The sequence below is a fragment of the Mesoplodon mirus genome (assembly GCF_964341445.2).
Source record: "Mesoplodon mirus genome assembly, chromosome: 8".
NCBI lineage: Eukaryota > Metazoa > Chordata > Mammalia > Artiodactyla > Ziphiidae > Mesoplodon > Mesoplodon mirus.
In genome coordinates, this window is record NC_138984.1 from 84,081,705 (window position 1) to 84,102,208 (window position 20,504).

Here is a 20,504-nt window from a genome sequence, read left to right on the forward strand (position 1 = left end):
CAAGGAGCTTTTAAAAAATACATCTCCCTTTTTAAAAAAATCTCTTCCCTTCTCTTCCACTTAAGAAATGATCATAATCATGGCTACTGCAGATTCAGGGCTTACTTTGTGCCGGGCAGTGGGCTGCGCACACGCTTTACATACATTTTCACACTGGACGTTCACAGCCCACCTCTCTATTTCATAGAAGATGCAGCTGAGCCTCAGAGATGAGCAACAGGCGTGTGACCCAGCATCAGCGATGAAAGTAATTGGTTGGGAAACTGTGCTGTTGGCAAATGACTGTCATTAGGGGACACTAGTTATCAGAGGAACAGAAATATGAGCCCTTCCTCTCTGGTCTGCGTAATGTGGGGACAGCATTCTATGACTGGTGATATTCTTAGCTAAGTGAGCTCAATGACGTCGAATAGATTCTAGAGACCTGTTTATTTTGTCTCCTATCACTTATTCCAAAATATCATGGACACAAAGTGAATGCAGAAGCTTGGTTAATTTTCACACGAAATGCTCTGAATTCACTTCCAGGAAGAGGCACAGAATTGGTGTGACTAAAAGTCCTCAGCAAGGCTGGTAAAATTCAGGAGTTGACACACCCAGGTGATTTATTTATTTTTTTGATCCCCACCTTGCGATGGCCATGGTTAGGGCCACCAGCAGCACGAGGCAATGCTCTCCAGAGCTGGTCTTCCTTTCCCAGGCTTTTCAGACCTTTCATATACGTCCAACCTTTTCACTGTAAATCAACTATACTCCAATATAAAATAAAAATTAAATTTAAAAAAAAAGAAACACATAATCATATGTTATTCTCAGTATGACTTGTGGCTTGTGACCTTGATGAATGCAGAGGGGAAGACTGAAGAGAGGCTGAGAGTTCAAAGGACAACCCAGGGCTACAGGCTGTGAGGCCAGGGCTCTTTCCAGAATGTGCATCTCTAACCAGCTTCCTCAGACCACTCCTTAACCCCAGGGCCTAACTAGCTCCCACCTTTGAGCCAGCCTGAGATACTCCACCTCAAAAATCAAATAATAGTGATCTTTTCCCAATTCAGGAGAAAAAAAACAAAAGTTAATGGATGGAATTCTCCACTAAAAGTTCTCCTCTCACATATTTTCCTTAAACTCGTGGTCTCTTATGTCCATATGTTTGCAACTGAGTGCTGGCAAGAACACAGGCAAGTGAGTGAGTGAGTGAGTGAGTGAATCAATGAAGGAAGAAAGGAATAAATAGTAAAAAAAAAAAAAAAAAAATCAATGGGAAGCCCTGGACAGGTGACCAGTGTGATTTGACAGCTTCCTATGGACACACCTGCTCATGGTTGTGATCTTACATTGTGCAGTTATACACTTCTGCTAGTAAAATTGTTCCTGCTTCATGTGATGAGATGCTGAATCACATCAGCTTTTCCATCCTCTAAACAGCACCCTGTCTCCAGGTTACCCCCACCAACCTTGCACAACTTCCCACCAGCTGCTCCAAATGGAGAGAGTAAAGCAGGGGCAGGACCTGGGCTGGGAGAACCGACCAGGTACCAGGGGCAACCCTCCCACTGACGCTCTGACCCGCAAGTGCCAGCTCACACGGGAGAGAACAGAAACGCAGCAGCAGGCTTTCTGATTCCTTTCTGGGGAGACCCACAAATGAAGCTAAGCAGGGAACTAATTCTCGTTTTTTAAATTCCCCAGAATAATTCCTTATTGCGCTTAAGGCTTGAGACAAATATCAAAGCTGGAAATCACAACCAGTTTTGAGCTCCCTTTTACTCTGACTTCACACTTCGTGGACTGATACGTCTCACGCACCCCACTGGAGCCCGAATCCCAGGCTGAACAAAACCCTCTCCAGCTGTGACCGTGCTCGCTGCTTTCCCATCACAGTTAGATCCGAAATGGGAAACTGGCTGGGGGCCTAGGGTGTGAGGAAGGAAAAAGGCAGGGGGAAATGGGTGACTCTGAAAGGAAATTAAGGGGGCCGCCCGACCAGAGTTCAGGTGGAAACCTAGTTTGTTTTCTTTTTTAAAGATGTTTTTGATGTGGACCATTTTTAAAGTCTTTCTTGAATTTGTTACAGTATTGCTTCTGTTTTATGTTTTTTTATTTTTTCGCCATGAGGCACGTGGGAATCTTAGCTCCCCGACCAGGGATCGAACCCACACCCCCTGCATTGGAAGGTGAAGTCTCAACCACTGGACCACCAGGGAAGTCCCAGAAACCTACAGTTTACTCTCCTGAGCTCACCCCACCAGGCCTGTCAGGGCTGTGTGAGTTGTGGATTCCTCCTCCTCTTCCCCCCCATCCCTGAACCCTGGGCATTCCTGGTTCCCCAGCTGCCTAGCACTCAAAGCCCCAAGCTCTCTGCATAGCAAAATACAACTGATTCATGACCCAGGCTTATGAAGCACACAGAACAAGTCTGATAAAATACACATTTATTAGAAATTTTTCAGCAGCATCATTTTCATTTGCTTTCTAATCAAAGTCCATGTCAAAGTAATTTACAATAAGCACTCAAAATATGAACAAAAAATATTCTGAGAACTCGGGAATAAAATCATCAGTAGTACATGTTTCACCCATCCATCCATCCATTCACACACTCATTCATTCATTGTTTTAAAGATGTGCCATATTAATATTAGCACAGAGAGCCAGGAACCCTACCTACTTAGTGTGGAAACTGTGTATTCCTGCCACGGTTCCCGCTGTGGAGACTACAGCCGCTATTCAAGAGGAGGGCTACGCTCCTCAAAATGAACGATTTTGCCAAGGACCTAAAAAAGGCTCAGTAAGAACAGTTTCCCTTTCTATTCATGTTCAACTGAGGAAATAAATAGTCATTATAAGGAAATTTTCACACACAGAAACACAAACCCAGCTGAGGCTTTGCTTAACGGGTATTTGTTTTGCACCTTCCTTTATGAAGACACAGATTTACTTTCAGTTAATTCAGCTCCTGAGCTCCAGTTTCTAGGGTAGGTGACCACCTGAGATGCCAGGCAAGGGTGTCAATCACCCTATGGTCCATCAAATGAAATTTCATGCGATTAGATACAAACTCTTTGCAGGACACTTACACTTAATGACATGGGACTTTCTCAGACATTAAAATAAAAGTGTTGACTTGGCAGCGAGCAAGATAACACACAGGAGACAGTATTCTGGTTAGACAACGCAAACATGCAGAAGGGTGGGACTGAATTGCTTTTCTACCTACTGCGTTATCTGCATCTCTATCATTACGCTATTCATCAGGTTACATATAATACTGAACATTAAGTGCTGATGTGTGAAAACAGACCCAGGAGTGGCCTGGATTCCCTTCCTTGATAAATCTATAGGGACTATGAGTGGTGCCTCCTCTTCTGACATGGCTAAAGGCCCCAAGTCAATTCCTTTCTTCAATGGATCATTTTCTTTTTTTTAATGAATTTATTAATTTATTTTATTTTTGGCCGCGTCGGGTCTTCGTTGCTGTGCGCGGGCTTTCTCTAGTTGCAGCGAGCAGGGGCTACTCTTCATTGCAGTGCACGGGTTTCTCATTGCGGTGGCCTCTCCCGTTGCGGAGCACGGGCTGTAGGCGCGTGGGTTCAGTAGTTGTGGCGCACGGGCTTAGTTGCTCTGCGGCATGTGGGGTCTTCCCGGACCAGGGCTCGAACCCGTGTCCCCTGCATTGGCAGGCGGATTCTCAACCACTGTGCCACCAGGGAAGTCCCAATGGATCATTTAATGTAATGATCACCAACCAATTCAGCAGATACTTTCATTAGCAAATTTAATGATGTGATAATCTTTCCAAAATTTACAAATATACAATATATTTATAGCATTACCTTCAGATAGCTTCAGTGCAAAGATATACATATAGTACATTGTGATAATTATTTGTAAAAATATGAGATGAATAAAAAAGACACACAAGGTATTGTTTCCACAAATATTTCCAACTACAGGAGTACAGGGGGAAAATATCTTTTTAATAAAGTACTGAATGTTAATTTTTTTCATCTGTTTGTAAAAAATATATGTGCAAAAGTGTTTCTAATTATTCCCTAAATAGCTGGCACAGCTATGCCTCAGAGTCTTCTCTAACGAGATTTGCAGTGTCTTTAAATGTGTCTTCTGTTGCACTGTAGGTTGGACTTGGGCCTTTCTTCCAAGAAATCTTATCAGGGGGAGAAGGTGATGGAGGTGGGGTCACAGCAGCACCAACCTTTGGTTCACTCTCCATCTAAGACCACAAAGAAACAGGAATCAACCATTTATTACCCCGACGTGATGGGAAATGGTTTTGTGTGAAGAAGACAAATCTTGGCCAATTTGCTCAGAATCATCTGAGTGTATGCCTGATTTAGCAAGTTAATACTAAGAAAGAATGCCTGGGCTGAGAAAAATTGTTAAAAATTACCTCAGAATAGAATGGATTTTCAAAGTTGGCATTTTGTTTCGGTTTTCGTTTGAAGATATTCCACTTTGTTGCCTAAGTGAAAAGAGGAAACAGAAAACCTTCAGTAATGGAATTTTTTGGTGGGTTTCTTCCTTCTGCTTAGGTTTTAAGTTTTCCTCTTACAGAGGGAGAAAGCAATTTGGGACCTGGGGCCACGTGACCTGGCCCATGTGGTAAATTGTTCAGTTCTTCCTCGGCTGGGCCCTGAACAGTAACTGAAACTCTTTGGGCTCTTTTTATCTAATAATTTCAAAAAAAAAATTCCTTGATCTGAAGTGTACAGTTTACAGAATCTGTGCCCAGAGTATCTAGAAGCTTTGACAGAGCCAGGCAAGAGATTTCTTCAGGGGCTGCCTGAAACTTTAAGGAACAAGCCAGATTGTCACTCTCATTTCCTAAGACGATGTCTTGATCCTTGATCAACCCAAACATGCTGTGTCTCGCTCCATCATTTCCTCCTGTAATCAATAATAATAATGGCAACAAAAACAACTAACCTTTATTGAGTGCTTACTATGTGTCGGGGACTATTCCAAGAGCTTTACAAGTTTCTGATGTAATCTTCCCAAGGACTCTGTGAGGTAGATGCTCTTTTGCAGAGGAGGAAAGGCAGTCACAGCAAACTCATGTAACTAAATTGTAGATAGAGGAGTAGGCAGGGCCTCCAGGATACGGAGGTCTCAAAACTGAAGAACCCAAAGAGAAATCACCCCAGTCTATGATGAGTGGCCCCTGTCTGGCTGAAAAGCTGCCCATGGCAGCAGTGCTGGCCATGGCCCTGCTGCCGGATATAAGGAGACAAGACAACAGGGGATGAGGAAACAGCCTCCTCCCACAGAGCTAAGGTAGCCCACGTGTTTTATGGATTGTCTCTTGCTCTGTGAAAGTAGGGGGCCAACATGTGAAGGAGTGGGGAGCACGTGAATACAGGGGAAGTAGAAGAAGCCATTCACCCACATTTAAGTGAGCACCTACTTGGCACGAGGGCAAGATGGAGACACTCAAGTCAGAGCCCGGCCTCTGAAAAACTACACTTCAATAGGGAAGGCCAAAACTCATTGTTTCAGTATGGAATGGCTACATGGAGCTGAGTAACTATTAACAAGAGAAGTGCAGGTGATTTTCATTGTCATCTCCTTGGGAAATCCAATGCATGTCGACATGGCTTTTGAAAATGACAGGACTAAGTCACAGGACTTCATGTTCTTTGAGTCCTTTGAGCAGATTTATTGATGAAAGAGAAACCTGTGAGCCTCTCTGGCATATTAAGGTCAACCTAGGGCCATCCTAACCAAAGGCTTCTACTGCTTTAAGCCCCCCCTGGCTGTTCTCTCAGTTCCCAGAAGGCAAAGGTCATAGAAAAGTCCCTGGATGTACCATGGAGGATAGACCTTAGAGGGTCTCAGCCTCCACTGATTACAAAAAAGGAAGAAGAGCCAATGTACTGCAAAGATGGAGATGAGAAAGAAAAGGACTATAATTGGTAAACATTCGCTCTCACTTGAAAGACTCTCAGCGTTTTTGATGACTGATGTGCAGGTCAGAGGTTGAAGCATCTCCATCACACTCCCCTTCCTGCTCAGCTGGGAGAGAACTCTGCCTAGGGAAGATCACTAGACTTGAAATGGACTGAGAAAAAATGTTGAGAATATAAAACAGATCTGGCACTGCTGTGGAGTTGAGTCAGACTTGGGGAACCAAATATGTGACATTCAAGTATTCTGGTGTCTGTGGAAGATTAGTGTTCGAAATAAACTTTTCAGTGTAGCTTAAAGAAAAAAATTCAGTCCCTTGAAAGTATGAAATATGCAAAATATGAAACTGGAAATTCCTTTCTAAGACAACATTCATGTGTGTGTGTGTGTGTGTGAGAAGGAATTAGTAAATGGAATATGAAAAGGTGGACAAAGTGACCTTTGTTATAAGCTCTCCTCATTAGCATCAATTTAGTTCAACTTTTATTTTGACGCAAACAAGCAGAACAGGAACCAATTTGTGAGGTGCTGAAAATCCAACATGACTTTGCAGATACCAATTTTGTTTATAGATTATGCAATTTGAGAATAGGGATTGTAAAAAGTGGTAAGATTTCTAACTACCCTTGGGCTTTTGTTTCTTTATATCACTTCACAGAAGTCATAGAACCTTCAAACTGAGACATTCCAGATCCTACTGTTCTCAACTGGGAGAGCATGTTTGGGGCCCAGGGGCGGGGGAGGGAGTGATTTCTGGGATCACAATGCATTGGGGAAAACACTACTGGCACTTAGTGGACAGGGGCCAGGAATATTAAAATGTTCTGCAATGTATAGGATAGTTTTGTACCAAAAAGAACTGCCCTTTCCAATAAGCCAATAGTGCCCCCAATGAGAAACATTAAGACTCTAGTGCTCAGAGGTAAAATAGCTGCCCAGAATCAAACAACTATATCTGAGATAGCTTCCTATGTGTCTGTTAAAACTAATGATATATTATCTATTAAGTTTTGTATCAAATTTATTTACTGAATTTCTCTCTGTAGACAACATAGTTTACAAATTTCAAAGGGCCTGCAGACAAGATAGAGAAGCTCCATCTAGTGGTCTTTTTTTCTTTTAATCTTCTGTATTAAACACTGTGCCTGGCACATCGAGGTCAGTAATGTTCTCTGGATGGTTAGATGGAAGATGGACAGATGGATAGACGAAGAGAGTATAAATTAGTGCCATCTAGTGGTGAACATTGGTAACAAGAGTAGAGCTAAAAACAACATACCTTATTAAGGGAACAAAGACATACACTGTAGAAAAATTGTATTGCACGGGAAAGGAAAAGGTCCTCTACATGCATCACTTTATTCATACTAAGTTGTTATCTCAAATTAAACGCCTCTGATTTGAAGAGGCTGGGTCCAGAAGTCGGCTGCTCTTCTTTTCTGCTTTACCTCCCATGTCACAAGGAACATCATTACCAACTCCGTGTTAGCATGTAGTTTTACTCAGTGGAAAGTTTTTCAGTTTATGATAAAACTATCTTTACTAACTGCCTACACATCTTGAGCTCTATGAGCCTATCAGGGTCTCTCTAGTTTGCCTAGGATTAATAAACCCAGCACTTCCAAAGTCCTTCCCAAATCCCATATCATTTCAGTAGTCAGTCACTGTTACCTGAGTTTCATCAGCACTTGGGGAGGTTGGCTTTGTGTCTGGAGCTAATTCAGCAGGGTTTATGGGACTTCCATAGTTTTCGTTGTACACATTTCCAGATTCAGTTACCTGTGTGCATATTGAAGGCCATTATTCAGTTTTGAAAGAATTTTTGCTATAAAGTTTCTTATCAGCTCTTTGGTTCTGTTTATCACCTTGCTCTCCCACAAACAAGATCAGGCACCATTTTTATTATATGAGACCAACCCTGTGGTCCAGGAATAAACACCACTCTCATCTCCCCAACATCAGGAGCACCAACTACTAAGCTGTCTATCTGATGCCTTAATCTTGGGAGGCAAATACACCCATCAATGGTCACACTCTCATGTAGTAATAGCAACTTCTACGGTGCTCTCCAGGGCCCCTTACTCCCACTGTTGACCATAGTTTTGGATAAAGGATACTCTGGTTGTATATTGGCAGCCAAATCCTAATAGAACAGTATGAATTATTTCCAGACGCATTGGTGAACTGAGAGTTTTACATTTGGATATTTAGAATAAAATTATTGATTTCAGAGGACTGCTTGAAAGAGGTTGAATTTTTAAAACAAGAGGCATAATGACATTAATACCCCTCTAGATATTTTCTGTAACATTCATGTGATTCCGAGGTTCCCTCTTAAAGCACAAATTACCAAAGATATATAATTAATAAATTACAGGGTAGAAATTCACGCCTTTTCCTATATTTTTACATTCACCACTTTATTTCTTCTCAAACTTGGAAATGTATTGGTAAACATGGCTTCATTTTATTTCAAGGGAAAATGCCAAAAATCTACTTTATCATGTGCTTAAAGTTTTGCTATCTGGATATTAAAGGATCAGGCAAAATGCTTTCAAGATTCAAATATTGCTGATCTTAAGAAAGCTATTCATAAAATAAACAATTCTGTCTTACATTAAAATGTACTATACCTTGTGAGTTCAAAAGAAATTTAGGTGTTAACAGTGAAACTGTATTTTGCCGAGGCTCTAGCTGCTTTTTTTTTTTTTTTTTGCGGTACACGGGCCTCTCACTGCTGTGGCCTCCCCCGTTGCGGAGCACAGGCTCCGGACGCGCAGGCTCAGCGGCCATGGCTCACGGGCGCAGCCGCTCCGCGGCATGTGGGATCTTCCCGGACCGGGGCATGAACCCGCGTCCCCTGCATCGGCAGGCGGACTCTCAACCACTGCGCCACCGGGGAAGCCCCCCTGGCTGCTTTGACAAAGGAAAGACAGGCTAACTAACAGTTGGCAGGCACTGGCAGTGACACTGGGGCTATTGATCCAGACCTACTGAAGAGTTCTGTCCCTTCATCCATACGTCTATCTCATCTCCCTGTTCCTCTTAAAGATGAGTGAGTAATAGGGCCTCATCAAAGGAAATTTATGTATCTGCCTATCAACTTCGAAGACCTTTGTACTTTCCAGAAAAGTATGGCAAGGGCAAGCAGGGAGGTCACCTCAAATCACACCCTTGTGATACCAGTCAGAACCCAGAGAGTGTGCCCAGTACCCCAAACCTCTGCATAATGACCTGACGACCATCCACTCATTCAGTTCACAGATATTTACAGAGAGCCCGTATGTGTGTGTCGGGCACAGTGTTTGCCGAGCCTCTGAATATGCACTCAGACCTCTTGCTCTGACCACTCGGGATGAAAAGGCTCTTGGTCCGCACCCCCAGAATGGCTGCCAAAACCCAGGATTCTGATTGTTTTCAGGCCTTCGGTCCTTGGGTCGGTCCTGTTACTGCAGGGAGTGAAGCTGAGGAAGCGACCAGTGTGCTTTCTTCCATGGAGGGAAGGTTGGGAGGACCCTAAAATCACATTATTCCAAAGAACAAGATCCAGCAACAGCCAAACCTGACAGCAAGGACTGTGATTTCTCACCGGGGTTGTTGTTGGCTGAGCCACTTTGACGGCAGTGTCCCTGGAGGTGTATGTCGGGTTTTCAAATATTATGGGCGGCTTCCCCAGGTCCATGGCAAAATGTTCACTCTGATGGAGGGAAAGAAAAAAGAACACACAAAAAAAGATCATACCGTGCTGATCTGATTCATACACAGAGGAGGATGTGCTCTTCACACCTGGAGGTACGCTAGGTGCTACGTCAAACTGACCCAAAAAGAACTTGCCCCCCACCTCCAACAAAAGCCAACGGAGACACAAGGCCTCCATGAGGCAAACCGTTATGTAAAGTAACGTAAATGCATTAACTCCTCGGGTCAGGAGAACAGAAACCCTCTTCCCTTATCTGAGTTCTCTATGGCTCCTTAAGGCAAATAACTCACTTGGTGATTGGCTTTGGACATAGAGAAAAGGGTGGGGGTCTGGAAGGGGAGCAAAGAGAAGAGGGAGGGGGGAAAGAAGACAGGAGGGATAATATTGTACCTTTAGGCAGGAACAAAAAGGAAAGATTGGGGGGGAGGCAGAATACTGGGAATGATTTCCCAACACTGATGGTAGACTTCATAGTGGATCCCAGTCCATTCATAAAGTATTTGGTCCTCACAGGAGGGATTATTTACAGATGGCGACAGAGTGATCAAGCTCCATCCCTACTATTACATACTTAGCAGGTGGCAGAGTTGTGATGTGAACCAACCACTGACTCTAAAACGTTTCACTGTTTATCACAACACTACACACTGGTGGGAAAATATATGAGACTAGGAAACATGTTATTTCCCCGCCTCTTCCTTTAAACGTACAAAAAGTCATCGAATAAAAACAGAATATCATGGTCCCTCTCCCGTTTCCCAAAAAACATAGATTGTTTAAGACTCTAATTAAACTTAAAACTGTTCATGATTCCAGTTCAACCGTGTGGCTTAGATCAGGGGTTAATTTTAATTTCATTACTAATGTTTTTAGACACATTTCTACAACAAACCTAATGTTTCCTAACTTGGTATAGTGAGGGAGCATACTGTATTTCATTTTTTTCTAGGTGAATTTTATTCTTTATAAAAAGTGTTTCTTTGATAAAACAGTAAAAATGAAAACCTTCAAATAGTCACTTTGAAACCAAACTCACCATCGCCATTGATCTGTCAAGAGCAGACTCGGGCCCCAAACCAGATATTCCAATATCCATGTTAACATCATCCCCTGATCTGAAGGTCACCCCATTTCCATTTTCAGAGGATTTGCTAAGACTGCTTAAGCTGAAAAGAAGTAATCAGTGTCTTATTATTTTTAAGAAACAATCTTTTGCAATAGGATTCTTTCTTTGTACCTTTTCCTAGCTCTTCCTTAAATGAAAGGCTCAATTCCCACTTTGAATTGACACATCATGTATGGGAATAAATTCCCTTAGTGACCTGGAAATGTTCGAGCACATTCCTGAATGCTTGAGATTGAGGAGAGGACCAGCTGGGCACTTGCAGAAAGAAAGCCTGGTCCCTCAAACAGCCGACGCTGTTCTCCAATGTAACCTCAACATACAACCCTTTAGACTCTAAAATGTGATTTGTACTCAGGCTTCAGAGAAGCAATCAATTAAGACATTGTGATTTGAAGTGACTGCTTTAAGTTCAGTATTGTTTGTTTCTGCAGAATAGGTGAACAGCCTAGGATGCTTTTTTAACTTAAAAGAAAAACTAAGTTATTTACGTGGTTACAGATCACACAGACTTCTAAAATCAATATTCCACCTAATGAAACTGACCTTGACAGCTTGGGCAGAGAAGGCAAAAGGGAGCCAGTTTTCCTATAGTGGAAAAATCCTAAAGTCGCTAAAGCTCCAATTATGATGATCAGGATGATTGTCAACAGCACGGCCGCTGCTGTCAAAGAGGGAAGAAGAAGCAAACATATGAACGTGAGGAGAAGGAAAAGAGCCGGTAGTCTTAGCAATAGGGACTGGGGGCTAGAACCATTCATTCTTCAAAAACTGAGTTAAACAGAATATAGACAACACTCAGTTTAGTTACCATGATGCATTCCCATGTCCCTCGTATTCTTAAAACTTACTTGTTCCAGGAGGAATGCCTTTTGAAAGCCCTATTTCACAATATTCTCCCACGTAGGCACTAGGACATCTGAAAGGAAAAGAAGAGTCATTCACAAGCTGTTGATTTCTTGGGCTCTGATCGGAATCTGACTGTGGAAATTCACCTTTGAGGGAATACCTGTGGTATTCTACAGAATAGAATTCTGATTCTACAGAATCAGCCTCAACAAATAAACCTATTGGTGTCTTCTCTAATCTATGGAATGCCTCCTTGGAGAGTGGAACTAGAAACCTTCATTGTGTTCTTTCCTTTGACATGCTTTCGTTAAATATCATCTTTCTCCATATTAAGAGCTTTCTTTTGAATTCTCTGCTCTCCAAATCTTTAGCCCAGTCTCTGCCCCTCGCACCTAGCACTGTAACAGCTCTGCTGACAGCTGCTCTCCCACAATCCAATTATAATTAGTAATCTGAGGTGAGTAGGAAAATGGGGTTGTCACTTCTCTAGCTCATTGCTCCCCAAAGCGTGGCCCACAGTTCTGTGGCACCTCCCGGGAGCTTGTCAGAAATGCAGAATCCCTGTAAATGAGATGGGCATTTTTTCCAGAGCCCCAGGTGATTCTAACGCACATTATAGTTTGAGAAGCACTGACTTCGTTCTCTTGGACTCCCCCATTGGAGGGCAAGCTGGTTATGCTGTGAAAATTAGCGAACTGGCAAGGTTCTTGTACTTGTTTTTCTGGCAACTTTGAGGTCTCAAATTCCCCCCAGAAGATGCAAGACCTACAGCATTCAGACTTACTTGCATTTGGGGAGGTCATTCTCGTCAAAATAGCAGCTTCCTCCGTTCATACACCTGCATGGAGGGGGCATGATGATAGGACTTTCGATCGCTACAGAAAGGGAAAGCCACGCAGGTGTTAGTCAGCGGCGCTCAGCAGAGCCCCCTACCATGCAAACCTACTTCAGCCCAGGGCTGGAGTGGGGAGCCCATGTGGTGGGGCAGCTAATTAATCTCCCTTTTAAATGTCACCTTCCCCTTAAGTCAGATGAATTTCTTTATCAATAAGGTCTTGGGGAGTAACATACATTTGGTAGGAAAAAAAAGGCAGGTTATAGCATCCCCCCCCCCAAAACAGTGGTGAGATACTAGACTCCAGAATATATACTAATAGTTAAAAAGGACATTGTGGTAAAGGAAATCTCTTAGGACATTGACATTTTCTTTTGAAGTTTTCAGAATTCTTCTCTTTGAACCCAGTTAAAATCAAGAGTTCAACGTAGGCACACCCCGAAACTTCCACTAAAGGCTCCGAAGCATCAGCAATCCATTCATCAATAAACGGACACGTAAACAGATAAATAGCCGCTTAATGGACAGCTGGTTGGAGATCTCCTCATTTTTTAAGACCTTCAAAATTGCCCTTGCCAAAGATTGTAATCTTGCCAATATTTCCCCAGTAGCATTGGGATAAGAGCGGGGATAGGGGAAGGGGATGGGGCAGTTTTTACTTGCTGAGTTCATGCTCTAAACCTGCCAACTTTTCAGCCTGGTTGGGAAGTCAACAGGAGGTGCCTTGTTTAACCGCTTGCGCCCCCTGGTGGCAGAACATGGTTACGCCTCTTCATTTCCCCATCAGCTAAAGCAGGGGAAGGGCCCAAGGATGTGAGCCATAAAATGGGCCACTAGTGAACTGCAGGATGATTTTCTAACACCCTTATCAAGCATTGGATACTAGTTAGGGACACTAACTAGTTACTCCCTATGGCTTATTAACTCTTTAATTTAAAAGAGTCACTGAAGAAAGGTCTTGCCAAGAATTGATCATCTATAGCTTTGGGATGAGAATTAAACCACTGCTTACTTACTTACTTACTTCCAGCTTCCATCTCCCAAGAGCATAAGGTACATTTTAAAACGTGGCCCTTTTTCAGTTGTCCAAACTTTGAAATGAGCAAGTGGGAAAACCAGTGAACCTCCTCTAGGCCTCCCCTCCGTACTGGATAAACGCCCACGTCCCACCTCAGGAGCCTAGTTCTCCACCTTGAGGAGCTCCCGTTAAGACTGAATAGATTCTGGGGTGATTGGGATCCAGTATGGGGTGGAGAAAGGAGGAAGAGGCCTTATAGGAAACTCACTCTTCAAAATGTCTTTATAGACAACACAACAGTCGATTTAGGGGCACTGGATCTAAATCTCTGCAGATCTTGGCAAATAATTCTAGCACTCATTGGAACACAAGATCTGTTTGGCCCCTTAAGCCCCACTCAGCTCTGTTCATATTTTCCACATCTCCCATCCCTCTTTCTAGCCATCCCCACTCTACTCTTCAAGAGACCAGTAAACAGGGATTCTTCATGCTCCTGAAAAAGGTGAAGCACGGGTAAGGGAACCTACTAACGAAGGCAAAGGAGCTCTCCCAGGCCCCCATGGCTGCCCAGGCAGTGTCCCTACCTGCATCACACTCAGTGACGCTTCCTTCTATAAATTTGGAGCCTTGGGGACAGGCACAGGTGTATCCTTCAGGTCTCAGAAGGCAAAGGTGGCTGCAGACCTTTTTACAGCGGTTGGGCACTGGAAAGCAGAAGAGAACAGTGGTTAGTTTCTGAGGAGGGAATGAATACCCCAACCAAGGACATGCCCATCCACTGAGTTGTGGCCAGGTGACATCAGAGCCCTGCATGACTTCAAAAACAATCAGCACTAAGCAAGTTGAGATATTTCTAAAAGGTCAGTAAGATCCCATTATTATATCAAGATTTGTCCTCACCCAAATTTGGCTAGATCATAAAGTGTGGTCCAGCCAAAGCATACACTGGATGTGATTTCCACCCCTGCTCTCCACAGAGAACTTTCTTCTGGGCTTCAGTTTCATTATTTGCAAGATTAGGGAATTTAGAGCTATGATTATCAGAATCACCTGGGAGCTATTCACAATGATTGATGCCCTGTCACAGAAATCCAGATTAAAATCGCTCTGGGATGGAACTCAAGTATTACCATTAAAAGCACCTCAGGTAATTCTAGAGTCTTCTGAACACTAGCTTAGCATATATTATGATTTATCCAAGGATTAGGTCGTCTCTGAATTCCTTCTCAGACTGACATTCTATAATCCTGATTCTCTGTCATGCAAAAACGTGACCATGGACGAGGCATGGCTGTAAAAAGCCTCACTCAAAACCTGTCCCATGACCATTTCTTCAGCTCTCTAGAGCACAGCTTTCAAATTTTAATGTCGTACAAATAACCTGGGGAATCGGATTCAAGAGGGCTGGGATGGGGCTTGAGAGTCTGCACTTCCAACCAGCCCCCGTATTGTACCAATGCTCCTGGTCCATGGCCCACACTTTGAGTAGAGCAGGGATTCTCACAATGTTGTTCCTGACCCAGCAACATCAGCATCACCTGGGAACTTGTCAGAAATGCAAATTCTTAGGCCACCTCAGGCAAATTAAGTCAGAAACCCCTCAGGTGGGACCCAGCAAGGCGTGTTCAACAAGCTCTCTAGGCGTTTCTGGCACGCCCTAAAACTGGAGAGCTATTGGTCCAGAGTAAATGCTAACCTGGCACAGCTGGGCTGTCTCTGGCCTACTCATCAATCAACACTTTGCAAAGGAGGCTCAGAGTATCAGCTGGCTGAGATGCTTTTCAGGGAAAGTCTCCAGATTTTCCTCTGCCTGACTCCTGGGCTGTCCTCTCTACAGGGGCCAGAGGGGGCTCCACAGGTATACTGGGCTCTCCCCTCCTGCCCTTGAAACTGGCAAACATAAGAGCTGCAGGAGGATTTAGGACACAAGAGCTATTATATCAGTGGGATCTGGAATGTTTTGGAGAAGGTCTGGAGAAGGGTAATCACTACCAGCAACACAAGGGGGCTAATCCCTAGAAAAGGCATTTGCCGCCAGTGTAATCTCCTGGGAGCCTCCGTTCTGCACTTCAGTTTGTCAAGACGGATTCAGGCTCTCAGAGTATCAGAGAACTCAGGGGGACCTCAGGCTCCACATCTGTTTGACAGGCAGGGATCAGAAGGGAGGTGACTTGTCAAAGGCCACACAGCCACAGAATGCAGTCTGGAATTGGGTACGCTGATAGCTGCACCAGAACAGAAAGGTGCTGAGCTTTGGGGTGAATGGCATTGAGTTTAAAAACCATTTCTGGGTTTAAAGCTTGTCCGCTGGTTGTGGGACTTGGGCGCACCAGTTACTAAATCTTTCCTATTGTCAGTTTCCTTACTTGTGAGATGAGAATTAAACCTCTTTATAAGTTTGGGAGAAGATTAATTGAAGAAGCAGATGTCTGGGTTAATCCTGAAGAGAGAATCTGACATACAGAACTTAATAAAAGTCTATTTCCTTTCCTCACTTCAAAAATGTCCTTTCCGGGCTTCCCTGGTGGCGCAGTGGTTGACAGTCCGCCTGCCGATGCAGGGGACACGGGTTTGTGCCCCGGTCCGGGAAGATCCCACATGCCACGGAGCGGCTGGGCCCGTGAGCCATGGCTGCTGAGCCTGTGCATCCGGAGCCTGTGCTCCGCAACGGGAGAGGCCACAACAGTGAGAGGCCCATGTACCGCAAAAAAATTTAAAAAATGTCCTTTCCCCACTATACATTGTTGATACTCTATAAAATAGACAACTGATGGGAACATACTGTATATCACAGGGAACTCTACCTAATACACTGTGGTAACCTAAATGGGAAGGAAGTCCAAAAGGGAGGGGATATCTGTATGACGATTGCTGATTCATTTTGTTGTGCAGTGTAGGCTAACAAAACATTGTAAAGCAACCATACTCCAATAAAAATTAATTTTAAAAAAGGAAGATATTTCCCAAAAAAAGATTTGATAGAATATTTTGATATATAATTACCTATATCTGAAATAAAAATCATTAAAGACATCAGTGAATAAAAATGTGCCCACTGGAAAAAAATAATGTCCTTTCCCTTTCACATTACTCCACACAATGATGATGAATCAGAACACAGGTAACCTGAGGAAGCAGGATCCAGAACTCAGAAAATGAGAAAGAAGGGAGGATGCAGAAATGCATCCTTTAAGCTTTAAGCTAAGGCTCGCATAGCTCAGGATGACTTGACTAGCCTGGCCTTGCAGTTGCTAGAGTGGGTAAGACTTCTGATGTCCACGAAGCCTCTTATGTGACTTGGCAACCCAACTCACATTTAGCAGGGGGTCTGACACCTACTGGATTCTGTGGCCTAAGAGTACAAACCCACAACTCCAAGCAGCAAAAAGGACAGAAGTATTCTTACTCCATATCTGCTGGTGGTGTGCACCATTTCATTCGACCTCCAATTTTATCTTCTTTGGTCAAAACGGTTTAAATACACACAGACACAGACACACAGACACACACACACGTTTCAGGCACAGGGAGATCAGCCCATTATTATCCACCACCATTTTCCAAAAGAAATATAGCCATTAATTTGAAATAAGGTTGGTGACTACCTGACTGATTATATCTCCATTGATGGAAGATTCGAACTTGAGTCAGCCAAGGGTTCACTACCAGCAATTTCTCTTTCTCGTCTCGCCCAAATTTATCTTGGATCCATACTTCTCCCTTATCCTTAGATGTCCAGTATAACTGGCTCTCGAAGATGTCCAGACTATAAGGGGTCATTGCTGTTCACCCACAGGGGAAAAGCAAAACAAAACAAGTTTACTGAAAAGAAGATACCTGAGCCCCACTTTTATGTCAGAAGTCAAACTGCTTGGATCAATCTCTTAGGCAACACATTAAAATTCCAGCAACATTCAGGCAGACTCTCTGTACACATGACCATGAAAGTGTGCTGCACCAGGAGATCAAGATGACAGAAATTAAAATAGATCAATGCCTACTGAATGACACCAATTATAGGGGACTCACTCACTTTCAAGTTGCTGATTTTATTTTTAGAAAACAATCTGTATGGCAGAGATCTTTTTTTTCTGTGAACATAAGACACCAGTTAGCAGAAAAACCTGTTACGTGCTGGATTGTTGCAGTTCTGTAGAGTCTAGATAAGAAAACAAAATGCTTCTCTCCTAGATGTTTCCAGTTGTGCATAAAAAGCAATCTAGCACATTAAAAACTAATGTACCTAGAAGTGGTTAGACACGGATTACCACTGGAACACAGGATGGTCATCTCTATCAGAGCAACCTAACAAGAAACGGTTATTTCAACATCTGCTGCTGACAGCAGGTTTTTTTAATTATACAAAAAGGACAAAAAGGGCTTAATAATTGCTAATAGATTCATTTGCATTTAAATCAGCAGCTGGGAGCTGGGCAGAGTGGTATCTAAGAAACTGTAAAAAGCATCTCCTAAGATTAGGGTTCCTTCTTACGAAAATGGGCAAAGAGACTGGAAACACATTAATTATTTAATATATGAAATTCTAAGTGAAATTTCTAACCTGCAATTGCAACAATTCTCCTATCGGTCCCATCATATTTGATGGTTTCAATAATGTCCTCCTTGAGGTCACTCCAGTAGATCCGGTCACCATTCACATAATCTATACAAAGGCCGGTTGGCCAACCGAGGTCCTCCTGAACCAGGACTTTCCGACGCTGCCCATCCATCCAAGCAGACTCGATTTTAGGTTCTTTGCCCCAGTCAGTCCAGTACATAAACCTGTAACAGAAGGTTTCCTCATGGCAGCATTTCATCTAGTGGAGAAATCAACTGGTTTTCAAAGAGGCTTGGGTCCTAAATGATGCTATTTTTATACTTTACACAAGACAGGGAGAGAAAGGGGGGAGCCTGTGCATCTGTGATCTATCCTTCCTGAGAACTGCACTTTCCCAATAGAAACTGGCCAGCCCTGTCCAAAGATATATATCCTAAATGATGCTATTTTTATACTTTACACAAGACAGGGAGAGAAAGGGGGGAGCCTGTGCATCTGTGATCTATCCTTCCTGAGAACTGCACTTTCCCAATAGAAACTGGCCAGCCCTGTCCAAAGATATATATCCAGACCTTTTAAAATATATAATCACGAAAGCTGTTCATTCTTCAAAAGATATTTCTTGAATGCCCGCTGTGTGAGAAGCCACTATCCTGTGTTTGGAACGTATCAGAGAACAAAACAGATTCCTTCCCTCATGGAGCTTACATTCTAACTCTTTGAAAAGGTATTACTTTGCATGCAATTAATACTTAATTGTAGAAGAACTGAGCAGACCAGGGACTGTACTCTTTAAACATCTAGAAAGGATCAGGCAGGCAAGATAAATGGGTGGAACAGGGCAGTTATGAATGTAGAGTGATGGGCAAACACCGCATCAAGCAAAGCCCTGTCTAAGAGTTCCAGGCAATACTGCCTCAAGGAAGGCATACCTACCTAACTTTACCAGTTCTTCTGATTTTTCAAACCAAAAATACAAATATTTGTTTTTAATTTAAATGTTATCTACTAAGTTTACAAAAAAAAAAAAAAAAGCTTAAAGCTCTGTGAAGTTCAAGTCCAATAAGTGTATGGGCCATATTTAGCCCATCAGCCACCACTTTGCAATGTCTAGTCTAAACCAATCATCAGATGTTGCTCAATCCTTAAATTCTGTTGAGAAATGTGTGGGTTTTAGACAAACTGGGCTGTGGAAAAAGTGTGGCCAGAGGCCTTCCCCTGACACAGTGTCCATCTTCTGAAGCCTGTTTTGTCCTAAGTGATCTTTAGGGCATATTATAATTCTTGAAAATAGTCATAGGTGCCACTCAAAAAAGTCCAAGGACAATTTCAGTACAATTAGGAAAAAATAATTGAAGATATAATTTTTTTGAGAATCCAGTGGAAAATATCTAGAACATTAAGGACTCCTTCAAGTACTTACCCTAGTTTGGGATTCACAACTATTGCAGCTGGTTGATCCAGTTGAGTGGAAATCAGCCACTTTCTGTACCTTCCATCAAGTTCAGCCACCTCGATCCGCTGACTCCTGGCATCTGACCAGTAAATATGCCTGAATTTAGAGAGACAAAGTTAAACAATTGAAAAGTCTAGACTGGACTTCTGGGGAAGAGGTGTGAAGATGAGAGCATTTGGTTTGGAAGTTCTGGCCAACAAGACAGCTACTCAGACACCAGTGATGAGAGCACAGCCTCCCTCTCCCAGGAATGCCCCAATCTCTTCAGCCAAGGGGACATCTGTAGAAAGTTACAACTGATGGGGTGTCGGATGAAGGGGATATTCAGCCAAAGCAGCTGTATCAGCCAGGATTGGTAACAATGACAAAACTCACATCCGGGGCCTCCCTGGTGGCGCAGTGGTTGAGAGTCCGCCTGCCGATGCAGGGGATACGGGTTCGTGCCCCGGTCTGGGAGGATCCCATATGCCGCGGAGCGGCTGGGCCCGTGAGCCACGGCCGCTGGGCCTGCGCATCCGGAGCCTGTGCTCCGCAACGGGAGAGGCCACAACAGTGAGAGGCCCGCATACCGCAAAAGGAAAAAAAAAAAAAAAAAAAAAAAAAAAAAAAAACTCACATCCGGCATTATTATGAGACAATTGCTTCTAGATAGTTGTGAGGCACTGTTGTCCTTTCATTCTGACTGCCTGTGAGTTGGCTTCCTCCTCAGCCAAGAGCCCACTGGAATCACTAGGAATCTGGCATCAGCTCCAAGGGTGAGTGGAAATAGCCATTCAAAATAACAAACTCAGCAAAGCCATCCTGCCCTTATTCCATCCCTAAGGCTTCAGGTCTCAGTCTCTAACAAGCAGAAAGAGTTCCAGCAGTTGCTTAAATTTACTCATTCATTAAGGCTGAAAAAGAGGTAAACCTTCAAACAAGAAGACAGATCTTGGTTGGTTGGTTTGAAGAAGGAAGTGGTTGGTTTGAAGAGGGAAGCGCTAAAGTCTAGAGTTTCCAGTTCATGACTCTCCGAGGTCTGGTTTCCTGACAGAAGTTGCTGA

General features: G+C 43.3%; 1 protein-coding gene across 1 annotated transcript in view; it reads right to left on the minus strand.

Moving 5' to 3' along the window:
• Positions 1 to 3,766: 3,766 nt before the first annotated feature.
• Positions 3,767 to 20,504, minus strand: part of LRP2 (LDL receptor related protein 2) — a gene marked incomplete at its 5' end in the record, with an annotated part of 199,062 nt that continues 182,324 nt past the window's right edge. Inside the window, 12 exons of the mRNA XM_082630147.1 lie at positions 3,767 to 4,231; positions 4,409 to 4,480; positions 7,594 to 7,701; positions 9,512 to 9,619; positions 10,659 to 10,788; positions 11,292 to 11,409; positions 11,597 to 11,664; positions 12,379 to 12,469; positions 14,032 to 14,151; positions 17,053 to 17,229; positions 18,009 to 18,229; positions 19,429 to 19,557. Of these exons, the coding sequence (XP_082486273.1) occupies positions 4,070 to 4,231; positions 4,409 to 4,480; positions 7,594 to 7,701; positions 9,512 to 9,619; positions 10,659 to 10,788; positions 11,292 to 11,409; positions 11,597 to 11,664; positions 12,379 to 12,469; positions 14,032 to 14,151; positions 17,053 to 17,229; positions 18,009 to 18,229; positions 19,429 to 19,557 (1,504 nt within the window). The 3' untranslated portion in view covers positions 3,767 to 4,069. The remainder of the gene's footprint in view (positions 4,232 to 4,408; positions 4,481 to 7,593; positions 7,702 to 9,511; positions 9,620 to 10,658; positions 10,789 to 11,291; positions 11,410 to 11,596; positions 11,665 to 12,378; positions 12,470 to 14,031; positions 14,152 to 17,052; positions 17,230 to 18,008; positions 18,230 to 19,428; positions 19,558 to 20,504) is intronic.